We start from the raw sequence: 18,012 nt of genomic DNA on the forward strand, positions 1-18,012 counted from the left end.
TGTAATGTGATTTATTAACTTTTTCTATGGATTGTTCAAATGCACAAAAAAACATTACATATAGTATTAAATCCTATCCAGTACATAGTCCAGTAAAATGGGCCGTGGGTGCACTACACATCAGATGCTGCTGCCCAGGTAGCTGACTGTGTGTGGGCTGCAAAAAAGGGTATTTTAGACAGGACAACACTCCATCCAGTCCAGATAATGAAAGTTGTAGGACACACTGAAGCGTTAGTGTAAGATCCACAGAAATACCTCCCACAGATGAGTTGATTAAAATCCTAATGATCAGCTGCTCAAGTATTGATGATTAGTCCCAAACTTTGAAGCAGTACTAAAAAGTTGTGGAACTCATATAATATAAGGTGCAGAGAGCTGGTTATAACTGGAAATTGGAAGCAGCAGGGTCTTTGGAGGAAATATTAGTGTATATCAAAAGAATAGAGAAATGGAAAATGCAGTAGTTGTACTAGTCCCAATAGACAAGGAACTCAAATCAGATGAATAGCTGTGTGTGTGGTTCTTTTGCCAAGACTCAGTATCAAGGGAAGTCAGCTACCAGACTTACTCACATGTCACCAAACCTGTTAGAGAAAACCATCATTCACCAGTACATATGTTACACAGTAGCAAAATGCATAAATGGTTTGTGGTATGTTGTGACCATTTTTAATGAACTCAAACACTGATATCAAACTTGAACACTGTATTTAGGATTATACTACTTTATGCATTTTTGTCTTATACCATTCTCAAAAGGCCCTACAAAAGAAATATATGAAAGAGTACAGTGCAAAAACATTGGTACAGTTAAATTAAATGTACATTGCAAAATGGGAGAAGTAAGCACTAACTGAAAATACCTTTGATAAAATATAGAAAACGCACATAAAAAATAAAAATGAAAACTAATTTAAGAGAAGTAGAACTCACCACGCTATCTACAACAAATTCTGAGCTAAAACAAAACTGAAACTGTCAAACATGGATACAAAGTGTCTTGTCTGCATTCATTTCATGTCTGTTTAATACAGTTATTGCACATTTCTATCATATAATTCCATTATATTTTCATAAGGTTTGCTTTCTTTAATTTGTTCTTGGAAAATCTATACTCATTGCTACAAGAAATTATTGGAATTCAATAGATGTCGACTCATTATGGTATTTCTTTACTTAACATTCATTTACAGTAATTTTATGTTTACTTGTTAATTTATACTAAACAAATGTGTTCTTTGTGTAACTTTTTATTTATCTTTACCCATTACACAAGGTCAATATAGCTACCATACAGTTTCATGTAGAAAATCCTTTAAGTATTCATATAAAAGCCATTATTTATTCATAAGATTTGTTTTCGAGAGAAGATACTTAAAAGTGTTTCAATTATTCTGTACACTTCATCTGTCTGGTGACAGATTTGTCATAATGCTCCAATATTTTTGAAAACACTTACGTGTAGCAACCATATTTTCACTGCTAGCTTGCTGTTAGACAATGGCCAGATTATTTATTACTTGATATGGATAACATTTTAGAAATATTAAAATAAAAAATAATTGACACCATCTTTTTGTGCAACCTCCCAGACATTTGGCATATTTCTGGTATGCATTATCTGTTGTATCCTACTTTTGAGTACTGTTTTCTCAGTTTATTGTGTATCACTGGTTCTATTGTAAGTGGAATATTGTTACACAAGACTTCTAGATTTTTAATTGTCTCTGCAAAACTGTTACCTATTAAGTATGCTTGATTTCATTTGGCATGTAACTTTGTAAATTTTGTTTTATCTTATTGTTGGAATAAAAATATAATGATTTTAATGTTTTTATATATGCGTTTCCAGATAGTGAATTATGCACCTGCTGTAATTTATTATTTTACGAACAGCTAGATGTTGACTTATTTTAATTACTGTGATACCATCTTGCAGGTATAATTTTTGCCCGTTCTCTTGCAGCACATGGGTATTTATTAAATAATACACTGGGTGATGTAATAGAATATTATTTCTCATTTAACACTACATCATATCAATATTTCAAAAAGTAATTTTCAAAACACTGCATAGTATAGGTAACTGGACTCTTCTTCACCTAGTACTTTGATGTGTGCAATGAGTCAGTTTGTACTTAAATGCCATCAGGTAATGTAGACCAGATATGTTGCATCCACGTATAACAAATTTAGTTTTGTTTTACCTAAGAATGTGTTATAGACAGTTTGCTAATCCGTCCTTCCATCCTTCCTTTCTTCCATCCCTCTTTCATTCCTTCCTTTCTCCCTTTTCTATGATATGCCTTTTAGATATTTTATCAATGTTTTCTCACTGAGTGCTTGCTTCTTCCATTTACACTTCATATCTTATGTAATTGTACCAATGTTTTTTTCACTGATGCTCTCTAATGTATTTCACTTTCAGAGCCTTTGTGAATGGTGTAAGGCCAAAATGCATAAGGCAGTACAAAATTAATAAATACAGTGGTCAAGACTAATATCAGTTTTTGAGTACATATGTTACTCTATAAAGCTAATTGGGATGGTCACTGTTTTGTAAGTGGTGGGTGTGAGATGACATCTTGCATAACATTACTAAATGCATCTTTTTGAAACTGCCTAGAACAGATAGTTTGGAAACACACCCACGGTGTAAATATGTTAAACCTAGTGGCAGAAATCACGCTGGTCTCTTTGAGGATATTGATACTGAAATAGGTATCAGTGATCATGAGGCAGTTGAAACAAGTATGATTATTGAAATACAAAGGGCAGATAACACAAATAACAATGTTAACATGTGCAGCTGTCAAGGTAAAGAGGCAGTTGCATCATATCTCAAAGAGGAACTTAAAATGTTTAGCACTGGGCAGGAGTATGTAGAAGAACTATGACTCAAGTTTAGAGGAATAACTGGCCAGGAAATAGTTTGGTTTGTACCCAGTGGAACCTTTATTCATTTATTCATCCATCTTTTAGCATTTGCATACAAGTGATATCATCATGAGTAATGTACAAGAGCTTTTATAAAGCATGATTGGGATGTTAAGAAGTATAACTATGGTATCACACAAAACTAAGGTACACATAGTAAAAGGAAATACATAATTATAAAAGAACATATTCAATGGTTCATATTCTCTGTAAATAAACTTTTAAAGAAACTGTGACTATTGTACAATAAGTGTAAAACAAGCATAGGCCTATAGATGGAGAGACGCTAAAGTAAACATGTTTGGCTCTCAAAAGGAGCAATGTGTGAAGCTTTCAATGATTACCACAGCAGAATCATATTTTCATCTTGCTTTCATAGTGCACAAGAAAACAGAACCAGACTTAATTTCTTCAGAAAATTCAACAAATTTTCTTATCATATGTAAGAATATAAACTATAAGAATATAAACTATTGTTAGAGGGATAATGGTGCTAGAACTGTCAGAGAAAGACAGAAGGGAAATTATGTCATCTGATATCAAATTTCTCAGGGCAGTCCAAGGTTGCTTACTGATGGTCAAAAATATGAAATACAGAAATAAGACAGGAGGTGCAGGCTTTTGATTTTTAAAGCAAAATTCAGAAATATAAAGTCAATCGGTAACCATTTAGAAAGAATTTAAAAGGTTGTCTGCCTAGAATCACCATGAACTACAAGCTCACTGGACAGCAAAGTGTCAGAGATCTGGGGAGAAGATGGTTTCTGGAAGAGGCTGTGCATCGTATTCCATGGACTTAAGATGATGGTGATGATGTTCCTACAATGACTGAAGGAAACTTTTAGTCATACTATTTTAGAGGTTAGGTAGCTGCAGCCAAAGCTGCACAGGGAAAATAAAATCTTCCGCACTGACTGTTTAAATACTTTTATTAACTGTCACAAACAGTTTCACATCAGAGGAGGTGCATCTTCAGGTGATAATTTTTGTTACTTTTTTAAGCAGTCATGGTGGATTTACTTTGGCATGCCATGTCTGTTAGGGAAAAAAAAGAAAGCAAAATACTTATCACCTAAAGATGCATCTCCACTGATGAAAAACCGGTTGTAACTTCTTAATGAAAGGATTTTAACAAGTTTTAGTCAGATATGAAATACATACATGTAATTTTAAAAAAAAAAAAAAAAAAAAAAAAAAAAAAAAAAAAAAAAAAAAAAAAAGGTGAAAATATGTGAAAATAACTCTGGACCGAAACCACATTATGTTGACTATACTTCAAATACTATAGCAAACATAAACAATATGGAGAATGACTGAAGAAGATAAAGATACATCAAACTATAACACATTTATGTTATAATACTCCTATTAGGTACCCAAGATGCTATCAGTCACTTATAAGTCATTATATTTTACATATTTAGATGAATTAAAGGGTCTATTGATTTATTTCAGAAATGGGATTTCCTCATAATTATTTATAGAAAGAAACCTACAAAAAGCTATGATTTAAAGCACACTTAATTAGGTATGAACTTGGTCAGTACCTTCCCTGCTCCAACTGGCCCAACAATTGCACATAACATTCCGGGCTTGACTTGTAAGTTAACATTTGTTAAAGTTTCTGATATAGACACAGGACTCCACTTGGCACAAGCATCAGTTATTATGACTCCAGTTTTCTTTGATTGCTCTTTCTCTTTTTCAGTGTCTCCATTACAGATGCTAGGACACGTCAGTTTTGGTATATGTTCTTCTTGCATTAAGAAAATCTGTAACATAAAAGTGTGTAATTAAACCACAGAAAGCAAGTTAAATGTTGCACTTAAAAGTGTTGTGTTTTGTAATTGTGTATATGGCACTGTATTGTTTTGTAAACATGAATATTGCACACTATTTATAATAGTAACTTTCACTCTTCTCAGTGAGAGAAGTGCATTATCTCCTCTATACTATCTGTTCATCGTTGACAACTTACAGCTCCGGTCTCTACCTCATATCCAATGTAATAAACTAATATTACTGAACATGATTAATAGTGTGCTTCTGGATGTTCTTATGAGTAGTTGTTTCCATTTTATGCATAATCATGAAATGAAATAAAATGAGACCAATATTGGGGTGCAGATGCCAAGTTTATGGCACAACATAATTAAGGAGTCTATTAAATAAGTCAAAAATATAATAAACAGGGATAGTAGTTTCAGTATGAGTAATGCTTGGAATCCAGCACTCAATTTATTAAGATCTTGTCGGCAATCACATCCACCAGAGTTGGGAAATGCTGAGAGAATTTGTGTTTCACAGAATATAAGTACAAGCTCAAAAAAACAAAAGAGTATCAAAGGATGTTGTGGGTGCCAAGAATCAAATTTGGCTATAAATAATGGTGTGAGACCAACAATAGTTCAGCATCTGATTGTAGTCAAGGGAGCAAATACACCCAACAGAAAAACTTGCAGCCCCTGAAGAAGGTGGTTGGGTCAGTTGTTGAAATATTGTGCATAAAATGGAAACAACACCTTCGAATCAGACTCTTAATCAATTGCACTGAGAAAACCTGAGAGATCATGTACTTGCACATGTATTTTCATGCATTTTCAGAGAGAGAATGTAATTATTACCAGTACTTACAAGCCTTAAGGTCTTCCATTCTTCAGAGTAATAATGTTACATGATTCATAATTTGATGTAAAAATTTCAGCAAGGTGACAATTCACAGCACATAGGTGGATTGCATGGGTATTTTCTTCTCAATATCTAATAGAGCTAGATATTAAACTAAATCATCTGATAGAGCTGGATATTGTACTTTAGTTACTGTAAAGAAGACATGTTAAATTACAGCCAGGCAAAATTAAAAGACACTTACCTAAAGCTTTCAGCCACAGCCTTCATCAGAAAAAAAAAGAAACACACACCATTCATACATGCAAGCAGGTACTTCTCATGTGCACCTGGCTACCAACGCCAGCATCTTGGACCAGAATGCAACTATCTTGTGGGATGCAAGCAGCAATCTGGAGGGGGCAGGGAGGGGGAAGGGATAGTAATTTACAGACAGGAGAGAGACAAACACTGTCTGGTGGAGAGTGCAGGGACTAGAATGCCAACAGTGGGGCAATGATGTGGGGAAAGAAGGAGCAACAAAGGAGAAGAGCAGGGAAAGATGGGTGGGTGTGTTGGCAGAGATTGGTAAATAAAGAGAGTGGGAGACTTTCTCTGGATGCCGCCCTCCTTTCACAATGACATACATCTTTCCAACCTTTCCAGATTCCGCAAATTCCTGGCCCTCACAACCTGGTAAAACACATCTCCCTGGCACAGGCATCTGAGAATCACCTCTGCTCCCTCTGCAAGATGCTATTACTGTGTAATCCCTACTCCATACATCTCTGAAACTGAATCATTTGCCCTCCAGCACCTGGGGGAGCATTCCAGACACCAACTCCTTAAGTTATCCAACCTGCTGTCATCCTACCGCCATCTTGGTGCATCACTGTCTGACCCCTATCCTACGACTCACTGTGTTCCTCCCTGTCCACCCCTCACATCACCTAAATTTTTGCTTAGCAGATCTTTTCAACTTAGCCGACCTTTTCAAGTTGCCACATCCACCAAAACTCCCTACCGACTCTCCACCAAATCTAGAGCCAAAATATCTGTGTGTCACTGTTCTTAACTTTCCACGAAAAACCTCAGCTCCACAGAAGCTTCAGTCCTATCCAAAGGCCTCATCTTTAGCCCTTGACCCAAACTTAACCATGCTGGACTGTCGAAGGTGTACTCTCCTTCTCCCAATGCTTGCAGTTGAAGCATTTCTTTGCCATCAATCCCACCAACCGAAACCATCCTAATTCCAACACCTAACCCTGCCTTTTCCAGTTCACACCCCCATCCAACCATGAACCTCTCCCTTTCCATGTAACCACCTGCTGGTCACCTTCCAAGAATTCCTAACCTCAAACTTAGCCCCACCATCTTTGCCCAGTTCCCTCATAGTGGCTACCTGGCAGAAGGCCTCCACTAGTTATCTGACTCCTCCAGCTATAAGCTCTGACAGACAGATCCCATACCAGAGGTCCAACACAACCTCCAAACACAAGCCTTAGTCCATTCCCAGAATGTCTGCTCTGAATCCACTTCCCTCCTCACTCTTATGACACCCCACACACCCATCTTCTACATGCTCACCAAAATCCACAAACCCAACAATTCTGTGTGTCCCATTGTGGCTGATTATCATGCTCCCCCCCCCTGTCCCCCCCCCCCCCACCCCCCCCCCCACCGAAAGAGTTTCAGCACTCACTGACCAAAACCTCCAACCAATTGTCCATAATCTAGCCTCTCACAATGAAGACACAAACCACTTCCTTCAACTCTCCACCATTCTCACCCCTTCACCTCCTGGATCCCTACTTGTCACTGTTGATGCCACCTTCCTATCCAATGTTATTCAGACTCCAAACCCACAACCTCATTCCTCATACACTGTAATAACTTTATCCTAAACCAGAACTAGTTCTCCTTTGAAGGGAAGGCATGTGAACAAATCTGCAGCAACACAACCATGGACACCTGCATGACATCCTCCTATGCCAACATGTTTATGGACCATCTAAATGGGACCTTCCTAGTTCCTCAAAATGCCAAACCCCTGGTCTGGTTCAGGTTCACTGATGACATCTTCATGATCTAGATGCAGGTCCAAGACACCCTATCTTCATTCCTTCATAACCTCAACACCTGTTCTCCCATCCACTTCAGATTGTCCTCCTCAACACAGCAATCCACCTTCCTGGATGTGGACTGCCTCCTCTCTAATGGCTCCATATGCACATCTGTACCAGAGGTGTGTACTGAGCCTGTGCTGACCACCAGGGGCTGTAGCCTCGACTGTCAGACAAGCCTCGACTTGTGCATTCCTGTCAGCCATTCGGTTTCACTAGGGCCTGCTGGAGCGTGCGGTGCCCTGCCCAAATCCGAGTCCACTCGGGTGCCCGTGCAGCTCAGCTGCTCATCAAGTTGCGTGCCTGCCAGGCATCACACTGTTACAGCTGCAAAACTGAATAACTGTGGCCCATTTTCAAGCAGTATTTAGTGACATAGTACTTTGCCTCCAGTCTTATATTAAAATAACTGATGTTTGTAACATCAGCAGCAAGATGGTTACTCAAATCTACTTCATTGCTTCTAATTATTAAATCAGCTTATTGTTAAGTGCATGCGAGAAATCTCTGTACCTTACGATGCAGTGAAATTAATTAATTTTATTAATTTATTTTTATTGACTAACTCAGGTGTAAGATGATTGTATCAAGTGGTTATATCACAGCAGGAATTTTCTCATACTTCATGATGTTTATCTTTTTCTCACCAGACACACCTTTCCCCAGGCGAAGTCTGGCTTCTGATTGTAGCTTATTTCACAGAAATTTTGTTAAAAAACCACCAGTTGAAATTTATTACTTCACGCACCAAACACAAATCTGTGTAATTTACAAGACTGAATGAACCATTCAATAAAAGCCTTGCAGTTGGGGAAATCTGTCTAAAGTCCATTCAGACTGAGTGTTTTGATACACTTCATGATTTCCTAGTAGAAATTCATCATACTTCATATGAAAATGTCAAGTAGAAAATTAAGGAAAATTTTACAGGATTTGGAAAAATTTCAAACATTATTTCCCTACTCTATCTAGTAATAATGACTGGGTTCACAATTACTTGGGAAATACAATAATTTTGGCATCCACATGTAGTGTAAATTGAAATGAGCAGCTGCTGGAAACTTCCAGCAAGTAAGTTACAGAAAATAAAGCTTTATCACCAATAAGTTTCTGGGGTGATTCCAATGCTATCAAATAAAGTGGTAACAAGTTTATTACCTGTCTTGTTGACATATTAGTGTGAAAAGGCTTTTGCTTCAAAACATATATAAACAATAAATCTGGAAACAAATCACAGTGACAATAATTTGAAACTATCTGTACCTACTGTGGTTCCTGATTTCAAAGTTATGACACACGCATATCAGACAGATCCTCCTCAATGAATTCTGAGGAGAAGTTGAGCCAGTCAGTTCCATAACAAAAACTTTTATATTAACAGAAATCTGTGAAATACTTCAGTATTGCTTACTAGACCTAGTCATTGTGCAAAAGCTTCATCAGCCCTTTTGATTTGGTACAGATGAAATTTAAAGTGTTAAAAAAGCTTTATAGCTATTAAACCATTTGCTTTGAATTCAATTACTTCCGTGTTACAATAAGTACTTTCTTTGAGTTACATTCATTATTTTACAGTGTACATTATTTTCTTTATTACGATCAAGAACATCCTGTCGTAGCTCATCAAACCTCTCAAAGGAGTGCAGATAATTCAGAAAGCAATATTGCATTCCTTACATGTGTGGCCAGTCAATCCCACCTTTCCAGCACTGCCTGTTTCCCAGTTGCACCGAGCCCTCTTTGACACCTGGGCTCACCCGGGCACCCAACAAGCCATGGGCTTCAATAGTGCAATGTGACTCTGTGGGCCTTGATGGAGCATTACGGCTCATCCATTCCATTGCTGGTACAATGGAGCTCGACTACTCGTGGTGCGGCAAACAGGTTGGAAGGGTTGGCCTTCACACTAAAAAGTCCCTCCCCTGGAGCTTGGCTATCTGGGGACAGGTATTTACAGTTACAAGAACTCCCTTGCTCATCATGCTGAGGGCCTCACCAAGGCCTTCACAGACAGGCACTAGCTCCCAGACCTAGTCCACAAACAGATCTCCTATGCCATTTCCTCTCACACCCCTAATCCTCTGACAAGCCCCAAGAACCAGCCACTAAAGAGTGTCCCGTTCATCACCCAGTACCACCCTGGACTGGAACAACTGAACCACATCCTTCCAGAAGACTTTGATGACCTATCATCAAGCCCTGAAATGATGGACATCCTAGGTGAGATACTTCCCACCCATCCTAAAGAGGTGTTCGATCACCAATCTCCGCAACATCCTAATCCATCCTTATGCCACTCCCAATCCCAACCCCTTGCCACAAAGATCATATCCCTGTGGAAGACCCAGGTGCAAGACCTACCTAATCCACCCACCGAGCACTTCCTATTCCAGTTCAGTCACAAGGTTTATCCCACTTTATTAGGGGCCACACCACCAGTGAAAGCAGCCTTGTCATTTACCACCTCTTTTGCAATCATTGCACAGTTTTTTTTTTATATTGATATGACTACCAAACAGTTGCACACCAGGATGAACGGCCACCTCCAAACTGTGGCCAAGAGCGAAGTAGACCACCCTGTCACACAACATGCAGATGAACGTAACATGCTTTATTCCAATGGCTGCTTCATTACACAAGGCATCTGGACCCTCCCCTCCACGACCAGCTTTTCTGAACTGTGCAGACGGGAGTCATCCTTACAACACATTATCCAGTCATGTAATTATCCCAGCCTCAACATATGGTAACATACTGTCCCCATGGCCTCCACCCAACAGTGCCTCCCCATCTGTCCTATCGTGTACTCCCCATTCTCGTTTCCCACCTACTGTGTTTGCCTCCCCCTGCCAATACATCTTTTCCTGCTCCACTCCTTTTCTGCTCCTTTTTTCCCCACCCCTCTGTCCCACAACCTCCTTAAGCTGCACCTGTTGGCATTCTACTCCCTGCACACTCTGCCAGACAGCATTCATTTCTCTCCCAACCCACACGCTACCATCCCTTCCCCTTCCCCCCTTCCAGACTGCTGCTAGCATCCCACGTGATAGTTACACTCCAGCCCAAGATCCTGTAGTTGGTGGTCATGTGCGCTTGAGGTGTGCCTGCTTGTGTGTGCTAATGTTGTGCATTTCTCTTTTGCTGATGAGGGCTGTGGCTGAAAACTGTAGTTAAGTTTCTTTTAATTGCCCCTGTCTGCAACTTAACATGTCCTCTTTACAGTAACTAGCAATCTATCTTTTCCTACTTCAGTGTCAGTGATTCAGGAAAAATTCTAAAGAAAAAGTTATTTAAGTTGTTTGTAAAAAATTGAAACCCTGTTTTAGTAAATTTTTCTTTAAAATCTTCAGCTGCCATATTCTATGACAGTTACTGTTGAAGATTTTTAATGTTTATATTGAACTAAAAAATCTTGTTATTGTTATGTGTCACAAGATAGTGTTAATTATTAAATGATGTGTGCAGCAAAGTTTTCATATACATGGAACATGTATACATACTCTGAAACACATTATTGACACTTTAAAAAATTATCTGCTCAAACTGATCTTTCAAAATAAATTAAAATTAAATCCATGGTTTCATAATAAGTTACACTTGTCAGTTGTTTCTATTAGTTCAAAATACGTTAATGCTAAGTGAAGCATTTGCCACTTATTGAGTCAGTAACAGCCTATATAGGGCTTAGAGGTCCATGCATAAAAAAATGTCAGAACTCTAGCTTTCAGAAACAGTTACTCCTTTGTGGGAAAAAAAGCAGCAACTAATAATTAGTGAGAGGTCAAAGAATGACAGACCAATGCTCGGTGGAAGGTGTGATGGATCAATGCCGAGTGGTCACATTGTCAGGTAGGATAATAGCCAGTAAAGTAATTTTAATGCACGATCTCCAATACCGACCAACAATAAATGAATAATATTTCCTTTAGGTGATAATGTTTTGGAATGTATATGTTTGATGTTAAACATAAACATAAGAAAAAGAAACTGGCACCATAGTAGATGTGGGAGATACACAGCAAAGCAGAATCCTTGGTGGTCTGAGAAGCTGGCCACAAGGAGGAGCTGCAGTAACCATCCACAGAAGCTAAAACTGTTGTTAAAAAGGGACTAGAAACTGAACCTCTTTGGTTGTTTTTAAATGGTCCTATAATTATTTCTGGGTGATCACAGTTGGTAAAGATGTGAATTAACGATGCTGAATGGGAAAATACTTGCATTTTTTACAGTCAGTCTGATCTGAAAGAAGATTCTGTTACCCAAGGGTAACAGACAAGGGCTAGTAAAAATACTTGGGTTACAGAAGAGATATAAAAATGCAGTGAATGAATCAGGCAAAGAGGAATAAAAAAATTTAGAAAATGAGATCAACAGGCTAAGTAGGTATGGCTAGAGGAAAAATGTAAGGATGTAGAGGTGTATATCACTAGGGGTAAGATAGATACTGCCTACAGGAAAATTAAAGAGACCTTTGGAGAAAAGAGAACCACTTGCATGAATATCAAGAGCTCAGATGGAAACCCAGTTCTAAGCAATGAAGGCAAAGCAGAAAAGTGGAAGGAGTATATAGAGGGTCTACACAAGGGCAATGTACAAGGACAATATTATTGAAATGGAAAAGGATGTAGATGAAGATGAGATGGGAGATACAATACTGCATGAAGAATTTGACAGCAGTGAAAGACCTAAGTCGAAACAAGGCCCCGGGATTAGACAACATTCCATTAGAACTACTGACAGCCTTGGGAGAGACCGTCCTGACAAAACGCTACCATCTGGTGAGCAAGATGTATGAGATAGGTGAAATACTGTCAGACTTCGACAAGAATATAATAATTCCAATCCCAAAGAAAACAGGTCTTTACAGGTGTGAAAATTACTGAACTATCAGTTCAATAAGTCACGGTTCCAAAATACTAACATGAATTCTTTACAGATGAATGGAAAAACTGGTAGAAGCTGGCCTTGGAGAAGATCAGTTTGGATTCTGTAGAAATGTTGGAACACATGAGGCACTACTGACATTATGACTTATCTTAAAAGATAGATTAAGGAAAGGTAAACCTACATTTTTAGCATTTGGAGACTTAGAGAAAGCTTTTGACAATGTTGACTGGAATACTCTCTTTCAAATTCTGAAGGTGGCAGGGGTCAAATACAGGGAGGGAAGGGCTATTTACAATTTGTACAGAAACCAGATGGCAGTTATAAGAGTCGAGGGACATGAAAGGGAAGCAGTCTTTGGGAAGGGAGTAAGACAGGGTTGTAGCCTCTCCCTGATGTTGTTCAATCTGTATATTGAGCAAGTAGTAAAGAAAACGAAAGAAAAATTTGGAGTAGGAATTAAAATCCATGGAGAAGAAATAAAAACTTCGAGGTTTGCCGATGACATTGTAATTCTGTCAGAGACAATAAAGGACCTGGAGGAGCAGTTGAATGAAATGGACAGTGTCTTGAAAGAAGGATATAAGATGAACACCAACAAAAGCATAATGAGGAGGATGGAAAGTAGTCAAATTAAATCAAGTGATGCTGAGGGAATTAGATTAGGAAATGGGACACTTAAAGTAGTAGATGAGTTTTACTATTTGGGGAGCAAAATAACTGAGGATGGTCGAAGTAGAGAGGATGTAAAATGTAGACTGGCAATGGCAAGGAAAGCGTTTCTGAAGAAGAGAAGTTTATTAACATCGAGTATAGATTTCAACGTCACGAAGTCTTTCCTGAAAGTATTGGTATGGAGTGTAGCCATGTATGGAAGTCAAATGTGGACGATAAATAGTTTAGACAAGAAGAGAATAGAAGCTTTCGAAATGTGGTACTACAGAAGATTGCTGAAGATTAGATGGGTAGATTACGTAACTAATGAGGAGGTACTGAATAGAATTGTGGAGAAGAGGAATTTGTGGCACAACTTGACAAGAAGAAGGGATAGGTTGGTGGGACATGTTTTGAGGCATCAAGGGATCACCAATTTAGTATTAGAGGGCAGGGTGGAGGGTAAAAATTGTAGAAGGAGACCAAAAGATGAATACACTAAGCAGATTCAGAAGGATGTAGGTTGCAGTAGGTACTTGGAGATAAAGAAGCTAGCACAGGATAGAGTAGCATGGAGAGCTGCATCAAACCAGTCTCTGGACTAAAGAACCACAACAAAAACAACAAGGGTAAGACATTGTTGTGGGGTTCTTTTGTTCAGACAAGATGAGTGATAAAAATCTAGTGTGTAAGAGATTATTCGTTTCTTGGTTAACACTGTCCTGATCTGGGAAATTCAAGGTAAAATTGTGGAAGAGTAAAATAACCACTCATATTAAATAGTTGACTGGATAATGGAAATTCTTTACGTAGAGGTTATTTGCAAAAATTTCTAACTTCTTATTGGCACAAAACTGAAAAATAATTATTGACAATATAATGTAAATGGAAAGATAAAAAATCTACTTACCAAGTGGTGGCTAGGGAACACACACACAAAAGAGTTTAACTTGTACAAGCTTTTGGAGCCAGAGGCTACTTCTTCTGGCAGTAGTGTTGAAGGGGAAGCAAGAGGTGTGAAGGAAAAGGACGGAAGAGGTTTAGGGAAGGGGAACATATCAGAAAAGTCGCCGAGAAGCTATGAGAAAGAAAGACTGATTGTTGGGGATTGCACCAGATGAGATTTGAAAGATTTTCAAATCTTGTCCGGTGCAGTCCACAACTTCTTTCTTTACTTCTCATAAGCTCTATAAGAAGTATTATCTATCTCAGGTCCTTGTTTACAAGAATTTTTATATATTCTGTACAGTCTGAGTATCTTCCCTAGTGAGAGCTAGCTCATCTGTATACCATTTTAGCTGTTTGTTTTTCTGTTTATGCTTAGGTCCACTTTTGATTAATGGTGAGCAGCAGTACCATAACTCTGTGAGTATTTTCAGGAAGTTGTTAAACACCATTTCACCAGCACCCTACCCAGGTTGTGTGTTGTATACAAAGTCCCAGTTAACATCAGATAACGTGTCAATAAATAAATTAATATATTCATCTTTCTGCCCTCTTAGCCATGTGGCACTAGAATTGATTCTGACCAATGTGTTTGATTTAGGCAACTGATCACAGCAGAATGTTAAAATCAATGGTTCATGATCAGCTTGGGCTCCACTGGCAAGTCTGACATCATACATATCTCTAGAAAAATTTACCATAATATTATCTAAGCACGCATTATCCCGTGTTGGTGTGTAATTTGTACATTGTAAATTTAATGATCTTAAAATATCAAAAAATGTTCTAGTAACATGTTCATCACTGTTGGCCATTTCAATGTTGAAATCACCACAGATAATTAGTTTTGTTTTAAATTTTAGTATTTTCCTCGTAAGCAACTCAAATCTTTCGAAAAGTGTATTTGCATCTCCACCCAGTGATCTAAATAAGCTAACAATTAAAGTATTCTCTGCATTTAGTCTTATACAGCTAAATTCTGCATCTAGTTCTGCACAGTAAGAGCTAACATCTGTTTTGGTAAACATTATAGTATCTTTAACAGATATTAGAACACCTCCATTCTTTCTTTCACTTCTACACATAATGTCTCCAACAGCATACCCTTGAGAAACAAAATATTGTACCTGATCCTCTGTCAGCCAGTGTTCTGAGACTCAAACAACATCAACATTTTCAATACTGCAAAAATATTCTAATTGTAATACTTTGTTCCTAATGCAGCAAATGTTTGTTTGCATCACAGTAACAGAGTTATGTTTATTGTTTATTGTCTGTGAACACTCTCTCATTCAAATGTTGCTTTTAGCACCTAATTCAAATACAGGAGGTTTATTACCCACCGATTCACTGACTTTTATACTGAAAAATGACGTACATTCCAGGTATTACTCAAACTGATACTTTCGTAGATTGTTTTATCCCGTGTGAGTCTTTCTTTAATTATTTTGCTGACACATTCCCACACAACTTTTTCCATTCATATTTTAGTTGGTGCCCATGTCTGGTGTGAAGGTTACGCTGCAGTTTACTTATTTCGACCACAGCACAATTTGTGTATTCAGAGCACAGTTTCTTTATTATAATATTTGTTCTTTGGATTTCTTTATTAATGCACAAACTATAGATTAGACTGTGCGTATGAGGCACTGCAGCAACAACTATATTCCTTGATTTATTTTTTTCTAGTAAGTTCTGAAGCACTTTTATGGAAACATCTGCTTCATTTTTCACAACATCATTTGATCCCATTATCCATATGACAAAGTCATTTTCTTGCATGGATTTTGTTTGAATTCAAGTGTCTAAAATGTGTTTAGTTCCCACTCCAGGTTTGACAACACTGGTCACTGCTATGTCTCGATTTATTTCTCGAAACATACTAGATATATTTGTGCCATGGTTGTCTGTTAGAAAAAGCACACTGTCTTTTTACCTGATATTCCCCGTTTATCATCATTTTTCTCAGAATGATTATTCATTTTCAGCGCATTGCCTTTTGCAAGGTCTGGATCATTTACATTGTCTTTAACACCATCACTGGACTGCAGAACGCTGTATTTGTTTTTATCCGTAAATGTAACAGCTGTTGCGAAGTTCGTTGTTATTTTTCCAGCTAAAGTCCTACCTTTGTGTCTCATTTCTTTCCATTCAGATGATTTGTACCTTTCGTCAGTTACCACTTCACTTGATTTGTTCTTCAATTGTAGTTCCTGATTTTCATCCTTGAGTGTGGTGATTTCACTCCTTCAAATGTTGACTAAGAATTGTAGACCCAAAGCTCATTCTCTTAAATTTGTTGTTTCAACATTACAATTCTCGCAAACTGAACAAGAATATTAACTCCATCCCAAACAATGGAAACTCCAAGTAGGAATATCAACAATATAGGAAAAGACAGATTGCTACTTACCATAAACAAGACATGTCAAGTTGCAAGTTGCAGACAGGCACAATTAAAAGACAGTCACATACAGCTTTCAGTCACAGCCTTCATCAGTAAAACAGAGATGGAACACACACACACACACACACACACACACACACACACACAAGCTGTGTGCGCGTGCACACACTTGAGTCTCTTTTTAACTGACAAAGGCTATGGCCAAAAGCTTTGTATGAGTGTCTTTTAACTGTACCTGTCTGCAACTTGACGTACCTTCTTAACAGTAAATAGCAACCTGTCTTTTCCTCGATTGTCAACTACATCTCATTTTCTTCCAAACAGTTTGTGGATCACTGTATTTAGCAACATTTGAAAAAAATGACATATGGAATATGTAAAGACATAGAGCCAAAAATAAGGCTACCTAGCAGTTGTCTATGTCTCCGTTGCTGTTATCTGACTCATCTCTCTCTGTGGACTCTACAGTGTTCTGACTCTGTGTGTGAATTCCTAAGGGACCAAACTGCTGAGGCCATCGGTCCCTAGACTTACACACTACTTAAACTAACTTAACGCTAAAGACAACACTCACACCCACGCCCGAGGGAGGACTCAAACCTCCGGCGTGAGGGGCTGCACGATTAGTGACATGGCGCCTCTAACTGCGCGGCCACTCCGCGCGGCTGTTATGACTCTCTACTGTTCATTGATGCTACAGATCATGAACTTGTAGTTTCCGGTAGTTCCTGCCTATTTGGAGCTTTCATTCTAAAATATGTGTTATCCAGCTAATTCGTGTTTGAACTTATTCTTCTACTCTGGAACAATCTCAGGATAATTTCTAATAATGGTTGAGACTAATATTAGCTTAAGAACTTTTATACAATGTTCGTGTACTAATTGATTATTCATATTGTAGTAACACAAGTTATTCTTATCCAGTAAACAGTGTGAACAAAAGTGAGGGTTACAAGATGTTTAATACCTGAATTCTGGATATGGAAACTCTGGTTTCAGCAAGGAGTTGAACAGCTTGCGGATAAAATATGGCCATGCACAGTTGCAGTAGATTGAAGAACTGTGCCAATGAAAATACCTGCAAAGGCATGATTCAAAATAGCTATTATTAGATTTACTAACTGTTTCAATAAATGTTACTAATAAACTGTACTGGTAGTCACAACACACCCTGTCAGCTGTAATGGTGTTTCCTAAAAGTGCATATGCAACTACAGCAATATATAATGAACTTCTTTCAGTAAAAACCATGGAAGCCATGTATATACCTCTCAAGTAATTAGCTCCTCTCAGTTCCTTTACCTCCTTCCTGAAAAAAAAGAGATAAAAATCTATATTATGTGTTTAGTTCAAACAGCAATATAAGGAAATTTATTTGTATGTCTAACATTGGGAGACTGAATTGCTGAATGTTTAGTGTTTCTCAACAGCATATGTTCAAGAGGGCAGTGA

General features: G+C 38.0%; 1 protein-coding gene across 2 annotated transcripts in view; it reads right to left on the bottom strand.

Moving 5' to 3' along the window:
• LOC126458620 (ATP-binding cassette sub-family C member 4-like) overlaps positions 1-18,012 on the bottom strand; it is a 312,931-nt gene that overhangs the window by 110,024 nt on the left and 184,895 nt on the right. For both annotated transcript variants that reach the window (XM_050095787.1, XM_050095786.1), the window contains exons 7-9: positions 17,731-17,869; positions 17,528-17,638; positions 4,488-4,712 (exon numbers count right to left, since the gene is read on the bottom strand). In XM_050095787.1, coding sequence (XP_049951744.1) covers positions 4,488-4,712; positions 17,528-17,638; positions 17,731-17,869 — 475 coding nt within the window. The remainder of the gene's footprint in view (positions 1-4,487; positions 4,713-17,527; positions 17,639-17,730; positions 17,870-18,012) is intronic.

Source organism: Schistocerca serialis, chromosome 2, assembly GCF_023864345.2.
Source record: "Schistocerca serialis cubense isolate TAMUIC-IGC-003099 chromosome 2, iqSchSeri2.2, whole genome shotgun sequence".
NCBI lineage: Eukaryota > Metazoa > Arthropoda > Insecta > Orthoptera > Acrididae > Schistocerca > Schistocerca serialis.